The sequence below is a fragment of the Phanerochaete carnosa genome (assembly GCF_000300595.1).
Source record: "Phanerochaete carnosa HHB-10118-sp unplaced genomic scaffold PHACAscaffold_9, whole genome shotgun sequence".
Lineage (NCBI taxonomy): Eukaryota > Fungi > Basidiomycota > Agaricomycetes > Polyporales > Phanerochaetaceae > Phanerochaete > Phanerochaete carnosa.
The window spans coordinates 795,928-809,511 of record NW_006767636.1 but is presented as its reverse complement, the minus strand read 5'-3'; the positions used below and the strand labels follow the sequence as shown (position 1 = coordinate 809,511).

Below are 13,584 nucleotides of genomic sequence, written 5' to 3'. Positions count from 1 at the left end.
ATGCGCCTAAATCGCTATGTTCAATAAAATAAGCTGATCTGCTTTCCTTCCCAGTCGCTCCACCTCTCCAACGCCTCTTCCACGACAAAGTGCGAGACATCCTTCCGCGATATGCTGTATCCTAGAGCTTCCTTGTCGCCAATACGAGTTCTGTACACTTTCTTTCCTCGATTTTGTTCGTCGTCTGCCTTTGCCGGCCCATCTGTCAGCCACCCGGGTCGCAGGATCGCGACGCTCTTGAACGCGCCTTCCGCAGGCATGCCCTCAAGTGTCTTCCACCCTTGTGGCAGCAGGTCCGGGCGATATCCCTCGTCGGGGAAGGGCATACCGGCACAGTATGCTGCCACGCGCTCCATGCAGAACTTGTCCACATGCGGCGGCGTGAGCAGCCACGAGTAGAACACTTTCATGGCGAAGGGCAAGCGCTGATGCGAGGCCTTGGTGGCACCTATCGTCGAGAAGGCGATGAGCTTGGGTTGAGTCGGCGGGCTGCGTTGGTTGGGCGGAATGGTGCGGACGACGTTCAGGATGGCGGCCGAGCAGATGTCCTCTGGGAAGATGTGCGCGCCCGAGATGATGCTGAAGTGGTGCAGAGCGCCGCCTATGCCAACACTGAGTGCCCTTGCGCATGTCTGTGCAAGACCCGGACTTACCGACTGTGAAGAGGAGAACGTCCACGAGTCGTGTCTGCGAAGCTGGCTGCGCTTCTGCCCAGCCTCGAGCGACGTCCTCGATCTCGAGAGCGTCACCTTTGACGAGACGCGCCTTCCCCGACTTCACGTAGGACTGTATCGTCTCGTCCGCGTCGAAGACTTCTGTCTTGCGAAGCAGAAATGTCACCGTTCCTCCCTTCGCTATGATAGCGTTCTTGAGCCTACATCATGAATAACGACACGAGCCAGCGCTCACCTAGTAGCCTAAGCGCGGAGTAATACCCGATGTTCTTGGATGCTCCAATGGCGTATACGTTCATTGTGCTGCCGTTTGTATTTCTGTGGATGCGTTGTTGCTATCTGTCTGAGCCACATTCCCCCGCTTTATAGTCCGAGGGCGGATAGCCTCGGCAGGAGTGCGTAACCCTATCGCTCGGCGAGCCTGCGGGTCAAGCAGCAGTCGAGTCAGGCAGCAGTTAATCGCTGGTGCCACTTCCGAGGCAAAGCCGTGTTTGTAGCAAGGGTCTGCTGCGAAAGTATGGCAGATGCTATGCGCTACCGAACTATCCTATACAAAACAGGCTTCGCGCTCGCAGTACAGGCAACGTGTCCACCCGGACTTGCGTCCCCGGCCAGCGCTTGTGCAAGTACCACCGCCGAGCAGGTCGGAATGAAAATAGCGCAGTAGCATAGCATGAGATCTACACCGATACAACATATGATACATCGCATTTGTAATCCAGGACACGTTGCGACCAGCGAAAGTATACAAACAAGCCATAAAATCCTAAACTACATTTTGGCGGCCTCTACGCAGATAGCATGATGAGTCTAAGCCTGGACGTCGATGACCTGCGAGGTTTTCGAGAGCGAGCTCGAGGGAGGAATCAAGTTCCTCTTCTTGATGCCACCGTCGAAGGGCAGGCGAGTCTGGCCATTGCTGAGCCACTCGTCGATCTCAGCGGCAGCGCTACGACCCTCGTTGATACCCCAGACGATGAGCGACTGGCCGCGGCGACAATCACCAGCGGCGAAGACTCCCTCAACATTGGTGGAGTACTTCTTGGAGCCAGGAGTCTGGATGTTCGTGCGAGCATCCTGCTTGACGCCTAGCTGCTTGATCACCGCGTTTTCGGGACCCAAGAAACCCAAAGCGAGGAAGATCAGCTGGGCAGGGAAGAACTTCTCCGAACCAGGGACCTCTTCCATCTTCCAGCGTCCGCCGCTATCCTTGGTCCACTCGACACGAACAGTGTTGACACCCTTGAGCTTGCCTTCCTCATCGATAACGAACTCCTTGGTCGAGATGGAGTACTCGCGTGGGTCTAAGTATCACATAAGTATACATTTTTGATAAGGTGGGGATGTTATGCTAACCGTTTCCAAAGTGAGCGGCAACTTCTGTGTGACCATAGTCGGTACGGAAGATCCTGGGCCATTGCGGCCAAGGGTTATCGCGTCCACGGCCAGCAGGGGGCCTCGGCAGAAGCTCGAAGTTGGTGACAGACCTCGCACCGTGACGCATGGAGGTACCGATACAGTCGTTGCCGGTGTCACCACCGCCGATGACGATGACGTCCTTGCCTTTCGCGTTGATGTAGTTGTTATCCTGATGCTCAGAGTCAAGAAGCGACTTCGTATTCATCTGCAGGAACTCCATCGCGAAGTGGATACCGTCTGCGTCACGGTTCGGGATCTTGAGGTCGCGAGGCCATGTCGCGCCAGTAGAGATCACGACAGCATCGTTCTCCACGCGAATCTGGTCGGCATCTACATCCTTACCAACGTGGGCGTTCGTGTTGAATGTCTTGAAGCAAGAGTTAGATGTATCTAAGTTGAAAGGATTGGAAGTCACTTACAATGCCCTCCGCGGCCATGAGGTCGGCGCGACGCTGGACGATGCTTTTGTCAAGCTTCATGCTGGAGGAAAGTGAGTAAGCGGGTAGGGATAAATGATACAGGAGGCACTTACTTCGGAATACCGTACATGAGCAGTCCACCAATACGATCATTCCGGTCGTAGACAGTAACCGTGTGGCCGGCCTTGTTGAGCTGATCGGCACATGCCAAACCAGCAGGGCCGGAGCCAATGATGGCGACCTTGCGACCAGTGCGGACCTTTGGAGGATTGGGAGCCATCCAGCCCATCTCGAAGCCCTGTAAAGGTGATCAGCATACGCACGAAGGAACGCTAGGAGCCCGGCAAACCTTGTCGATGATGGCGCACTCGATACTCTTGATGCCGACGGGCTGCTCGTTGATACCCAAGACACATGCACCTTCGCAAGGGGCCGGGCACACACGACCAGTAAACTCGGGGAAGTTATTGGTCAGGAGGAGACGGTTGAGGGCGTCTTGCCACTGGCCCTTGAAAACGAGGTCGTTCCATTTTGGGATGACGTTTGAGATAGGGCATCCGGTATCGGACTGGCAGAATGGGACGCCACAGTCCATGCACCGAGCAGATTGGTACGACAGCTCAGACTCGGTCAGACGGGTAGAGATCTCCTTCCAGTCCTTGACACGCTTGCGAGGCGGACGGTATGCCTCCGTGAGACGCTTGTATTTCATGAAACCGCGCGTCTTGTCGAGCTTCTTCATGCGCTGCTTGGTGGTAATGTCGTCGACGAGGGAGTCTTCGAGATCGGCGACAGAGGGTTCATGGCGCGCTTTCGAAGACGCCCTGCTGTTGTCCTTCGAAATTAACATAGCAGACTCCTTCTTAGGAAGGAGGACGTCCTGGATACCCTCTGAAGCAAGGTCGACTTGGCTGGCGGTGCGCGACGGGACCAGGTCGATGGCGCTGTGGCGCAGCTTCTCCTCCCGGGCACGCGCCGCGCCCTCTTCTAGTACACGCTTGTAGTCATGAGGCATGACGCGGACGAAGAGCGGCAGTAAATGATGGAAGTCGTGGAGGACGCGGTCAGCGACTTCCGAGTTAGTGTAATGACGGTGGTCCTCAATGAGCTGGCGCAATTCCGCGATCTCCCTGGGGTCTTTTACTTTGCCGAGCTCGACCATTTCCTGGTTGACTTTCGCGTGGAACGTGTGGGCCATGTCGAGGACGTACGCGATGCCGCCGCTCATACCGGCAGCGAAGTTGCGGCCAGTGCTGCCAAGAACAACAACGCGACCACCCGTCATGTACTCGCAGGCATGATCACCGGTACCCTCAACGACAGCATTCGCGCCAGAGTTGCGTACCGCGAACCGTTCAGCAGCGACACCACGGATGAAGGCCTCACCCGACGTCGCGCCGTAGAGACAGACATTACCGATGATGATGTTCTCCTCGGCCTTGAACTTCGACTGCTTCGGCGGGTAGACGATGAGGCGGCCGCCAGAAAGACCCTTGCCGACGTAGTCATTCGCGTCACCCTCGAGTTCGATGGTGATACCGGGCGCAAGGAACGCGCCGAGCGACTGACCAGCGGAACCAGTCACCCTGATATGGATAGTGTCCTTCGGCAGACCTTCTTCGCCGTACATCTTCGAGACACGGTACGACAGAGATGTACCGAGCGCACGATCGGTGTTTGTGACACCGCACTCGACGTGGACGGGCAATCCCTTGGTGAGTGCAGGCTCGGCCTCATCGATGAACTTATTGTCGAGGCGGATGTACAACTTGTGATCCTGAGCACGAACGCGATAGGTGGCGGCTCCGGGGCGCATCTGCCAAGCAGGCTTGAGGACAGCCGAGAGATCGAGGTGTGCGGTCTTCGGAGTGCGGCGCTTCTCGTCAACTTTGAGCATGTCAGCACGGCCAACCATCTCGTTGATGGTACGGAAACCGAGCTTGGCCATAACGGCACGCAAATCCTCTGCAACATAGTAGAAGAAATTGATGACTTGTTCGGGTTGGCCAGCAAACTTAGCACGAAGTTGAGGGTCCTGGGTGGCGATACCAACAGGGCAAGTGTTCACTAAAGCGCAATGAGTTACCACGTATGATACTGCAGCATGATGGGCACTTACGATGACACTTCCTCATCATGATACAGCCCATGGCAATCAGAGGGGTCGTCGCGAAGCCCCACTCTTCGGCGCCAAGCATGCAAGCGATAGCGATATCACGACCGGTACGGACCTGACCGTCAGTCTGTACAGTGACGCGACCACGGAGGTCGTTCAGTACGAGTGTTTGGTGGGTCTCAGCAAGACCGAGCTCCCATGGTAGACCGGCGTGCTTGATGCCAGTCCAGCGAGAAGCACCGGTACCGCCGTCATGCCCGGAGATGAGAATGTGGTCGGCCTTCGCCTTGGCGACACCGCTGGCAACAATACCGACACCGACTTCGGAGACGAGCTTGACGGAAACACGCGAGCGAGGGTTGGCGCACTTGAGATCATAGATGAGCTGCTTTAAGTCCTCGATGGAGTAAATGTCGTGATGAGGCGGGGGAGAAATGAGACCGACACCGGTGGTCGAGTGACGAGTGCGCGCAATAGAAGCGGAGACTTTGTGACCGGGCAGTTCACCACCCTCGCCAGGCTTCGCACCCTGGGCCATTTTGATCTGCAGTTCATCGGCATCCGCGAGGTAGTTTGAGGTGACACCAAAGCGACCGGACGCGACCTGCTTGATGGCAGAGCGCATGGTGTCGCCATTAGGCAGAACTTGAGAGCGCTCGGCATCCTCACCACCCTCGCCAGTGTTTGACTTGCCACCAAGACGGTTCATCGCGATGGCGAGAGTAGAGTGCGCCTCCATGGAGATAGAGCCGTATGACATGGCGCCGGTGACGAAACGCCGGACAATCTCATTCCACGGCTCAACTTGCTCTATAGGAATGGGGGTCGCGTTCTCGAGGCGGAAGTCAAGGAGACCACGGAGGTGGACGGCCTGCGCCTGCTCATTAGCGTTCTTCGCGTACGCATCGTAGGCTTGCTGATTCTTCTCGCGCACGGCGTCCTGAAGATAGGCAATGCCTGATGGGTCGTTGATGTGGGCTTCACCACCGGAGCGCCAGTGATACTCGCCGGACTCGGGCATGCCGGGAGGCAAGATGGTCTCACGAGAAGGCCAGCCACGCTCGTGCGTCTCGAAAGCGTCCATGGCCAGAAGGTCGAAGGTCGCACCCTGGACACGGCTGGCCGTACCAGCGAAGCAGCTCTCGATGACCTCGGCGTGAAGGCCAAGCGCCTCGAAAATCTGAGCACCCTTGTACGAGGGCAGAGTCGATATGCCCATTTTGGACATGACCTTCAGAATGCCGCCGTCGATGGAATGGCGGTAGTTATCAGTGAGCTGTTCGACGGTCTCCCCGTTCTTGACCCTGGAGTAAGTGTAAGTACAGCTGATTCCCGAGACAGCTGAAGTACTTACAGGCCCTCGCGAACGATCTTGTGGATGGACTCCATGAATAACCACGGGCAGATGGCGTCGGCACCGTAACCCAGAAGAACGCACAGGTGTTGGACTTCGCGAGCCTCGCCCGTCTCGACCATGAGGGCAACTTTGGCACGCTTCTTCTGGGCGACGAGATGGTGGTGCACACCACCGCAAGCGACGAGAGCGGACAGAGGAAGGCGACTCGGACCAGTCTCGCGATCAGAAAGGATAATGACCTTCACACCGTCCTCGATGGCTTGCATAGCCTCGCTTTGGACGCGCTCAAGGCAGAGCTTGTAGCCGGGAAGGCCTTGCTCCTTGGGGAAGGTAATGTCGATGATGCGCGATGGCCAGGTTGTGTACGCGTATTTGAGCGCTTTCATCGCGTTCATCTCCTCCATCGAAAGGATGGGAGATTTGAGGAGAATGCGGTGACACTGCTCAGGCTTCATCTCGAGCAGGTTACCCTCGGGACCGACATAGGCTTCGAGCGACATGACGATCGCCTCACGAATGGGGTCGATGGGCGGGTTCGTGACCTGCGCAAAGAGTTGACGGAAGTAGTCGTAGATGAGACGGGGCTGGGTGGACATGCAGGCCAAGGGCGCGTCATTACCCATGGAACCGAGGGCCTCCTTGCCGTCCGTGGCCATGGGAAGCATGAGCAGGTTGAGCTGCTCGACGGTGTAGCCGAATGCGAGGAGCTTCGGGTCGGTGCTAAGAGTGTACTCGTCAACGGTAGGGGCGACAGACTGAGTGCGCATGACGCGTTTCACGATGGTGGGAACCTCGAGCATGTGGGTCTCGATCCACGAAGCAAAGTTCTGCTTACACGCGGTGTTCCTCTTGAGCACCTTGTCGTCAACGATGCGTCCCTCCTCGGTGTCAACGAGCAACATACGGCCAGGCTTGAGACGACCCTTTGCGACGATCTTCTCGGGAGGGATGTAGACTACGCCGACCTCAGAGGCGCAAACCATGATATCCTCGTTGGTGACAACATAGCGACACGGACGAAGACCGTTGCGGTCCAAGTTGGCACCACAGTAACGACCGTCACTGAACGCGAAGAGCGCGGGCCCGTCCCAAGGCTCCTGAAGACAAGCGGCCCACTTATAGAAGGCCCTCTTTTCGGGTTCCATGTGTTCGTTACTCTGCCACGCCTCGGGAATGAGTATCATGACAGCCTCAGGAAGGGTCAAGACGCCATTGACGACAAGCAGCTCAAGAACGTTGTCGAAGGCAGCAGAATCGGACCCGCCGGACTCAACGATGGGGTATAGGAGATCCAGCTGGTCACCGAAGAGCGAAGATGAGAGCACGCCTTCGCGGGCGCGCATCCAGTTCTTATTTCCCCTGACGGTGTTGATCTCACCTATCAAGATGTGATCAGATCATATCTGCGCTTCGTATGACGTCGGAACCGTACCGTTGTGAGCAGCCCACCGCATAGGTTGAGCGCGGTCCCAGCTGGGAAAGGTGTTCGTAGAGAATCGAGAGTGCACAAGAGCAAAATGAGAGCGATATAACACATGGTTGAGGTCGTGGTAGTAGTTGTACACTTGAGGAGGGGAAAGTTGACCCTTGTACACGATGTTCTTCGAAGAAAGAGAGCAAACGTAGAATCCTTTCGCAAGCGTACTTCATAGTTCAATATCTTTAGCCTCCGGCTTACGTCTAAGGAAGAGAGAAAATACCGACATGCTATGGGTAGCGCTCTTGCGAAGAATGTACAAATGGCGTTCGAAGTACTTGGAATCGAACGCGCCGCCGCGAGGAGCATTTCCCTCACCGTAGGATGAGCGGAGGACGATGAAAGGCTGCAGTATGGCGGGCTCCTTGCTAGCGGCAGCGGGACCAAGGATGGTGCCGTCCGTGGGCACCTCTCTCCAGCCAAGCACGCGGAGGCCGTGCTCGCTCGCGAGCTTGGAGAAGACAGCCTGCTGCCTCTGCAGACCAACAGGGTCGTTTTTCTTGAAGAAGATGTTGCCGACCGCGTACTGGCCTGGCTCGGGGAGCTCGCATCCGATGTCCCGCTCAGCTTCACGCTTGAAGAAGAGGTGTGGAAGGCCAGTCATAACTCCAGCACCATCACCATCCCGACTGTCAGCTCCAGTGGCCCCACGGTGGGTCATCGCACACAGGAGCTGACGAGCATCGGAGACGATCTTGTGCGACTGCTCGCCCTTAATGTGACAGATAAAGCCTACACCACAGGCATCCTTCTCGTACTCGTTCTGGTACAGACCCTGACTAGCGGGCAGGGAGCCTGCCCACGACGAAGGGTCGCGCAGTACTTCCTCGAAGCCATTCGAAGCATAGTTTTCGAATTCAGTGTCAATGTTCTGTAAGACAGGAGGTGTGGAATCGCAGTCAGCGGCCATAGAACGAGTTGCGACCTGAACTCGATGGTAGTGTGTGCAAGGAGAGGATAGAGGTGAAGGACGAGGGGTGGGCGCAGAGGGGGATGGTGGTGGTCGCTGGTCAAGACACGAGACGGCCAGAGAAAAATCTTAAGTCCCTGAGCGGGAGTCATTCCAGCCAAGGAGGGCACCTTGATTCCGGGGACGGCGTCTAAAGCGATCCGACGCGCCGAGAGCGAGAACCAATCATGCCGCGTCTGTATCCAAATCGAGCACGCGAACGGAGCTCCGGCGGTCTCAAACCGGTCCGGGCCGGTTCAGCTTGCGCATGCTTCAGACTCCGATAACCCTCCGGACAGCACAAAGCGAACCGAAACGCCACCTTAGTGTAAACTGCCAGAAACAACCGGGAACGATGCATCATGCGATAGGGATCCTTGGGGAAATTGGAGCGATAGCCGCAACGTGGACACCATGACAAGGGGGCACGACCCACGGACTATGTCACTTGAGCACATCTTGCGCCGCTTTGCGAGCGTAGGTAGGACTTGTGGCACAGCGTTACAACATCGTCGCACGCATCCAGCAAAGCGTTTAGACGGAGTTTGCCTTCTAGCTGAACTGTATTCTCTCTTTGCGGTCTAGTGCCCGTAAATATCAAACTATCGTATACCTTCTTCAGCCCCGCGTAGTGCCTTGACTAATGGCAGCCAACTTCTCCCTACTCACAGCATTCAACTTCATGGTCGAAACCAGTGCTCTGAGCGCCACATCGGCTGAAACGAAGCTCAGCTAACCGTTCCAGTTCATCTGGACAAAGTATTCTCTCCGATACATTTGTCACCTGCGTTCGGCATGTGAATTTACGCTGCGGATGCCGATCTTAGGCCGTGAACATCCAGGAACTCGGCGACGAGAGGCTCTCTAAGGCTCCTCCCGCCTCTATCTTGCGAGCTTCACAGTCAGCTCTGCGCTGGAAACAGTCGCTGCTGTAGTCAGAGTTACTAGGCTGCTCCTACATGCCTATCAATAGTGCATTCGATTAATGGTCGTTCCTCTAACTCCAGCCACTGTGAAGGGCGCAGCCGCAGCACTTTCCGCACTCGTTAAATTAAGCATGGCGACTTTGCTGCACAAATCCTCTCGATTCCTCTATAACGTCGCTCTCCCAGGCACGCAGTAAAGTGATGATGCAGCCTGCCGAGATTGTGTTGCTAAAGGCGTCTATCGAATACTTTGTGGCGCCCGGCAATCCACGACGAGTGCTAAGAGGAAAATTTGTCCGCTAACGCAGTTTTGAAGCTTTTTATTGTCTTCGTCTCTCAAGCTCGGGCTTGAAAGGATTTAGTCACAGAGGATAGCACACTGTCTATAAAGAGCGTGAAAGTCCCTGGTTTGACAGAACGGCATGTTCCGTAGCAAGAGCACTGATAAGATAAGGGTGTCCGGGGCAACAAGCACGGCGAAAGACGGGGATTTTTTTCCTCGTCCTGTTACAGCTTTGAAATATTCTTCGCGCATACACTGCAGCTTTGAGTTTAACTCTAGCTCTGAATTCGAAGCCATTCTTAGTTCTCAGCGAGAAGTCTCGCAGTTGCTTTTTATATGCGAGTCAGCACCTACCTCAGGCCAGGGGGTCACCACGCGGAGTGTGCAGGAAGCGAGAAGCATTGTATGGATAAAGACCAGTCACATCACTCCTGTAATGACGAATACATAAGGGTGACATAAGCAGGAGCCTCTGTCATAATTACCAGGCAAGGATGAGACCAGTTCGACTACAAACATGAAGTCCACGCTTGTGCTGCACGTTGCAGGACAGCGCCACGATTTCCTAGGACACTCGTGGGATAGTGAATGTGTATCAATATTAATGACCACGTACGGTAATAGTACATGCCGCTGTGCCCTCCCAAGCAGCCACCACTCCGTGTTACTCCTCGAACTTTTTGTACATGCCATACGGCCCGATGTCCTTCCCGCCAAGCTTACCCTTGAACGTCCGCTTGGGAAGCGTGTATTTGGGGAGCTCGAGCCGCAGGGCATGTTCGCCCATTGTGATATGCACGTCTGCATCACTCGTCGCGGTGACCCGGCTAAGCTTCTCGCGCTCCTGGACGAGTTGATGAAGCATTGCGTTCTCCTGCTCGAGACGTGCGAGCTCACACTCGCGTTCGAGAGCCCAGTCGGCAGCGAGGAGTTGCGCTTCTTTATCCGTCAGGATATCAGCCTTGTAACGCGCTTGATCTGGTGGGTCGCTACTATCTGAGGATGAAGCGAGAGTCGTGCTAGAATCGGACGGCGAGGGAGGCAAGGCAGTTGTGCCAGGCATAGGCGAAGCGGGTGCCTCCAGCTCCCAAGAGTTGATGATCTTTTTCTGGGGTTGTCTGCCGATCGTCATGTGTCCTGCAGTGCCGGTGATATCGATCTCGCCCTCCTTTCCCAAGCCTGTGCCAGTCGATGAGGTGCCGGTCTCGGCCTCGACCATGTTTGCAAGCACACTAGTAGGGACGCTGCTAGGATCTTCGCCACCCAGCACGCGCATGAGCACTCTCAGGAGCTCGCCAACTCGACCGAGCGATGTCGAAACTGTTGTCTGCTGCGCGAGTGAGGCTTGCAGCTGCGCCGTCTCGATGGTGAGCAGCTTCCGTTCGTACTCGCGCATGATAGACAGTTCACGCTGCTGGACTTCGTTCTGTTCGCTGGCGAGTGAGCGAAATCTCACAGCTCGAAAGCGTTACGTACAGCTCTAACGCGAAACCCAGCCATGACGTTCTCAAGAGTTTGCTCATACTCCTTGATGAGCGTCCCCATTTGCTTGTTCTCGTTCACTAACACAGTGTTCTCTGCGGTCATTTGAGCGTTCATCTTCTCCAGTGCCGCGTTGTACTCGTCTGTTGTCACGATACACACGCGAGTTAGAGCTATATACAGTCGCTGACTTTGCCAAGAACCAACCTTGTGTTCTGTCGAGGTTGTATCTGAACTCCAGGACCTGCGTCAGTCTAAATGATTGGCCCGAGAGAAGTTGGAAGAAGCGATACATACCGTCTGAGCACATAGCCCGTCTGCGAATGTATGGCTTGGCTCTGTTGCACGCTGTTAGTGACTACCTTGGCACGGCACCTTGTGACGCACCTTAACCCCCGCCGCCAAGGAGTGTAGCTGTATGGATGCTTGCCTATTCGCTGATAGCTGCTCCAACAGCTCATTCAACACGCCCCATATCTTCGCAACTTCAGCTTCTGGGTTCGGATTCTGCGGTGAGGGCTGCTGTTGCGTGGGTGGAGGCGGTGGAGGCGGGTTCTGCGTGGGCTGCATGCTTGTCAAGTTCTGAACTGGGAATGAATGCGCAAAGCCTGAGGGGGGTGCAGCGTGGCTTTGGGCAGTGTTTGATATTGATGGGACAGGGACGAACGCATTCGTAACAGATGGGGGTGGCGTGGGCTGCGTGCGGGGCGGCTGCTGCGACGAGAACTGGCCAGGTTGTGAGGGCTCCTCTGGGGTTGGGTCTGCGAGAGGGAGCTGCACAGCCATTCTGCCTTTGTATTATCCCTTTGCTCGTGACAGCTTTGGATCGACAAGTGAAGCAGATCAGAAGTGGAATAATAAGGCAGAAAACGATGTGACAATTATGACGAGTCCGTAGTACGAGAAAGCTCAATACGCAGTGAGAAAATCGGAGCGCAACGCAAGCTGCATCGGGCGCTGGCATTTGACTTTCAATTTCATCCTCTATTGGTACAACCAGCCTCACGTTGCTTCAAGCCATCGCATCAATAGTAGTATGTCGAGAAATCCTAATTTTCCTAGACCCTCTACTTGATGCTTACAAGGCGAGGAGCTCCTTCGACCACATGCTGCTCACAGTCGTCGATGACTGGTAGGCGCCCTTAAGAGCAAGGTCAGCACTACGTAAATTGACTCTTATAAACGGGATCGTAATACTTACAATAGCCTTGTTGAGCTTGTCGGCCTTGTCTTTAGATGCCTTACTGGCAACACCCTTAGCTATGCTGATAATGTCGGCCAGTTCCTCGTCCAGTAACGAAGCGACCGTTGTACCAGAAGAGCCGACCTGCTTCAAGTAGTTGCCGACAGCCTTGTCCATGTCCTTTGAATCTTGCTTCTTCCCCTTCAGCACCTTCTGAGTCACCGTCTTTTTCTGTACGGGCGGAACGTTGATTAGATGCGACTCCATGTCCACTGCACTCTTTCAACTTGCTTACCCTACTCTGGACCTTCTTCGTGAGGAAGAAGAGGTTAGGTGAGCTATTTAGAGTGTCGAAAGCAGGCTGCAGCATCGACTTCTGTGTCTTGGACTTGTCAGCATCGTGCATTTTATTGAGCACGCCGCAAAGTTTAGAGCTGTCCGCGACCTTCTGCAGCACTTGAACCTCGACAACATGGTCTGAGAATTCGTAGTGAGCTTTGGGAGCATGTATAAAGATGTCCACCTACCGACGGCGTAATCTTTCTTGACATCGTTCTTCATGTCGCTGATCAAAAAAGTCCTGTGATGACTGAGACCGTGACTAGCACTAACCTTGCTTTTCGTCTCCTTATTGACGTCCGACTTGTTTTCGAGGGAATATACCGAGTTAAGCGGCGCCTTGTCCCGCACGTCGCCCGTCTTGAAGCGGACGCCACAAACATTGACGCTACGTAACCGCTCTTTCAGGACGGGCGCGGCGAGCACTGATACAGCAGCGAGCAGGACAAAAAACAGCGACCTGACAGACGGCATCATCAAATAACGTTTCGGCGTGAAGAAATCGTAATATGCAAGAGAGGTCGTCACAGAAGGATACTACCAGAGTATCGCGCCAAGGGGAGGTTCGTAAGGAGAGGGATGATACTGCCAGAGTACGGAGAATTTCGCCTTCTGGCGCTGCCCTATTTATTCACAGCGGAAGAGGCCTAGCCCAGTTCCCCGCTGGGGAAATCATGCGCGCCGAGCTACACATCTTGCAAATTGGTCCATAAGAATCGGCGCAACGGGCTGTGCCTAAATGCGCGACTCGCGAACGCTAGTTCCGGGTGAGCCCAAGGCCTTATTTCGTGCCTTTTCGAAGATAGCCCCTGGAGATGTCAGTGCAGTATGATGTGAAACGCGCTCATAGGATGGGATTACTCCTGCATATTCGTGAAACAGTCTCGGTGATCAAGAGACTCTGATTGCAATTTGGCTTTTAGGAGAGACGAGGGGACTTTGTGGTTAATTTAAAGGAGT

At 55.1% G+C, this 13,584-nt stretch overlaps 4 protein-coding genes across 4 annotated transcripts in view; all 4 read right to left on the bottom strand.

The window, feature by feature from the left end:
• Window positions 1-973, bottom strand: part of PHACADRAFT_127548 (uncharacterized protein) — a gene marked incomplete at its 5' end in the record, with an annotated part of 2,781 nt that extends 1,808 nt beyond the window's left edge. The window contains 2 exons of the mRNA XM_007399464.1: window positions 654-854; window positions 910-973. Of these exons, the coding sequence (XP_007399526.1) occupies window positions 654-854; window positions 910-973 (265 nt within the window). The remainder of the gene's footprint in view (window positions 1-653; window positions 855-909) is intronic.
• A 100-nt stretch (window positions 974-1,073) lies between these two features.
• Window positions 1,074-8,501, bottom strand: PHACADRAFT_127541 (uncharacterized protein). The gene is made up of 9 exons (XM_007399463.1): window positions 7,690-8,501; window positions 7,418-7,629; window positions 5,983-7,363; window positions 4,632-5,932; window positions 2,862-4,579; window positions 2,626-2,810; window positions 2,513-2,573; window positions 2,031-2,460; window positions 1,074-1,978 (listed from the first exon to the last, which is right to left on the bottom strand). The coding sequence occupies exons 1-9, from the start codon at window positions 8,370-8,372 to the stop codon at window positions 1,485-1,487; spliced, it is 6,465 nt and encodes a 2,154-aa protein (XP_007399525.1). The 5' UTR covers window positions 8,373-8,501; the 3' UTR covers window positions 1,074-1,484.
• A 1,783-nt stretch (window positions 8,502-10,284) lies between these two features.
• Window positions 10,285-11,888, bottom strand: PHACADRAFT_31538 (uncharacterized protein; the record flags this gene model as incomplete). The annotated part of the gene is made up of 5 exons (XM_007399194.1): window positions 10,285-11,046; window positions 11,097-11,245; window positions 11,310-11,356; window positions 11,400-11,440; window positions 11,490-11,888. The coding sequence occupies 5 exons, from the start codon at window positions 11,886-11,888 to the stop codon at window positions 10,285-10,287; spliced, it is 1,398 nt and encodes a 465-aa protein (XP_007399256.1).
• Window positions 11,889-12,180: 292 nt separating this feature from the next.
• On the bottom strand, window positions 12,181-13,117 carry PHACADRAFT_187139 (uncharacterized protein; the record flags this gene model as incomplete). The annotated part of the gene is made up of 4 exons (XM_007399462.1): window positions 12,813-13,117; window positions 12,581-12,762; window positions 12,304-12,516; window positions 12,181-12,243 (listed from the first exon to the last, which is right to left on the bottom strand). Exons 1-4 carry the CDS (start codon window positions 13,099-13,101, stop codon window positions 12,181-12,183), a joined length of 747 nt encoding a protein of 248 aa, XP_007399524.1. The 5' UTR covers window positions 13,102-13,117.
• Window positions 13,118-13,584: the final 467 nt, after the last annotated feature.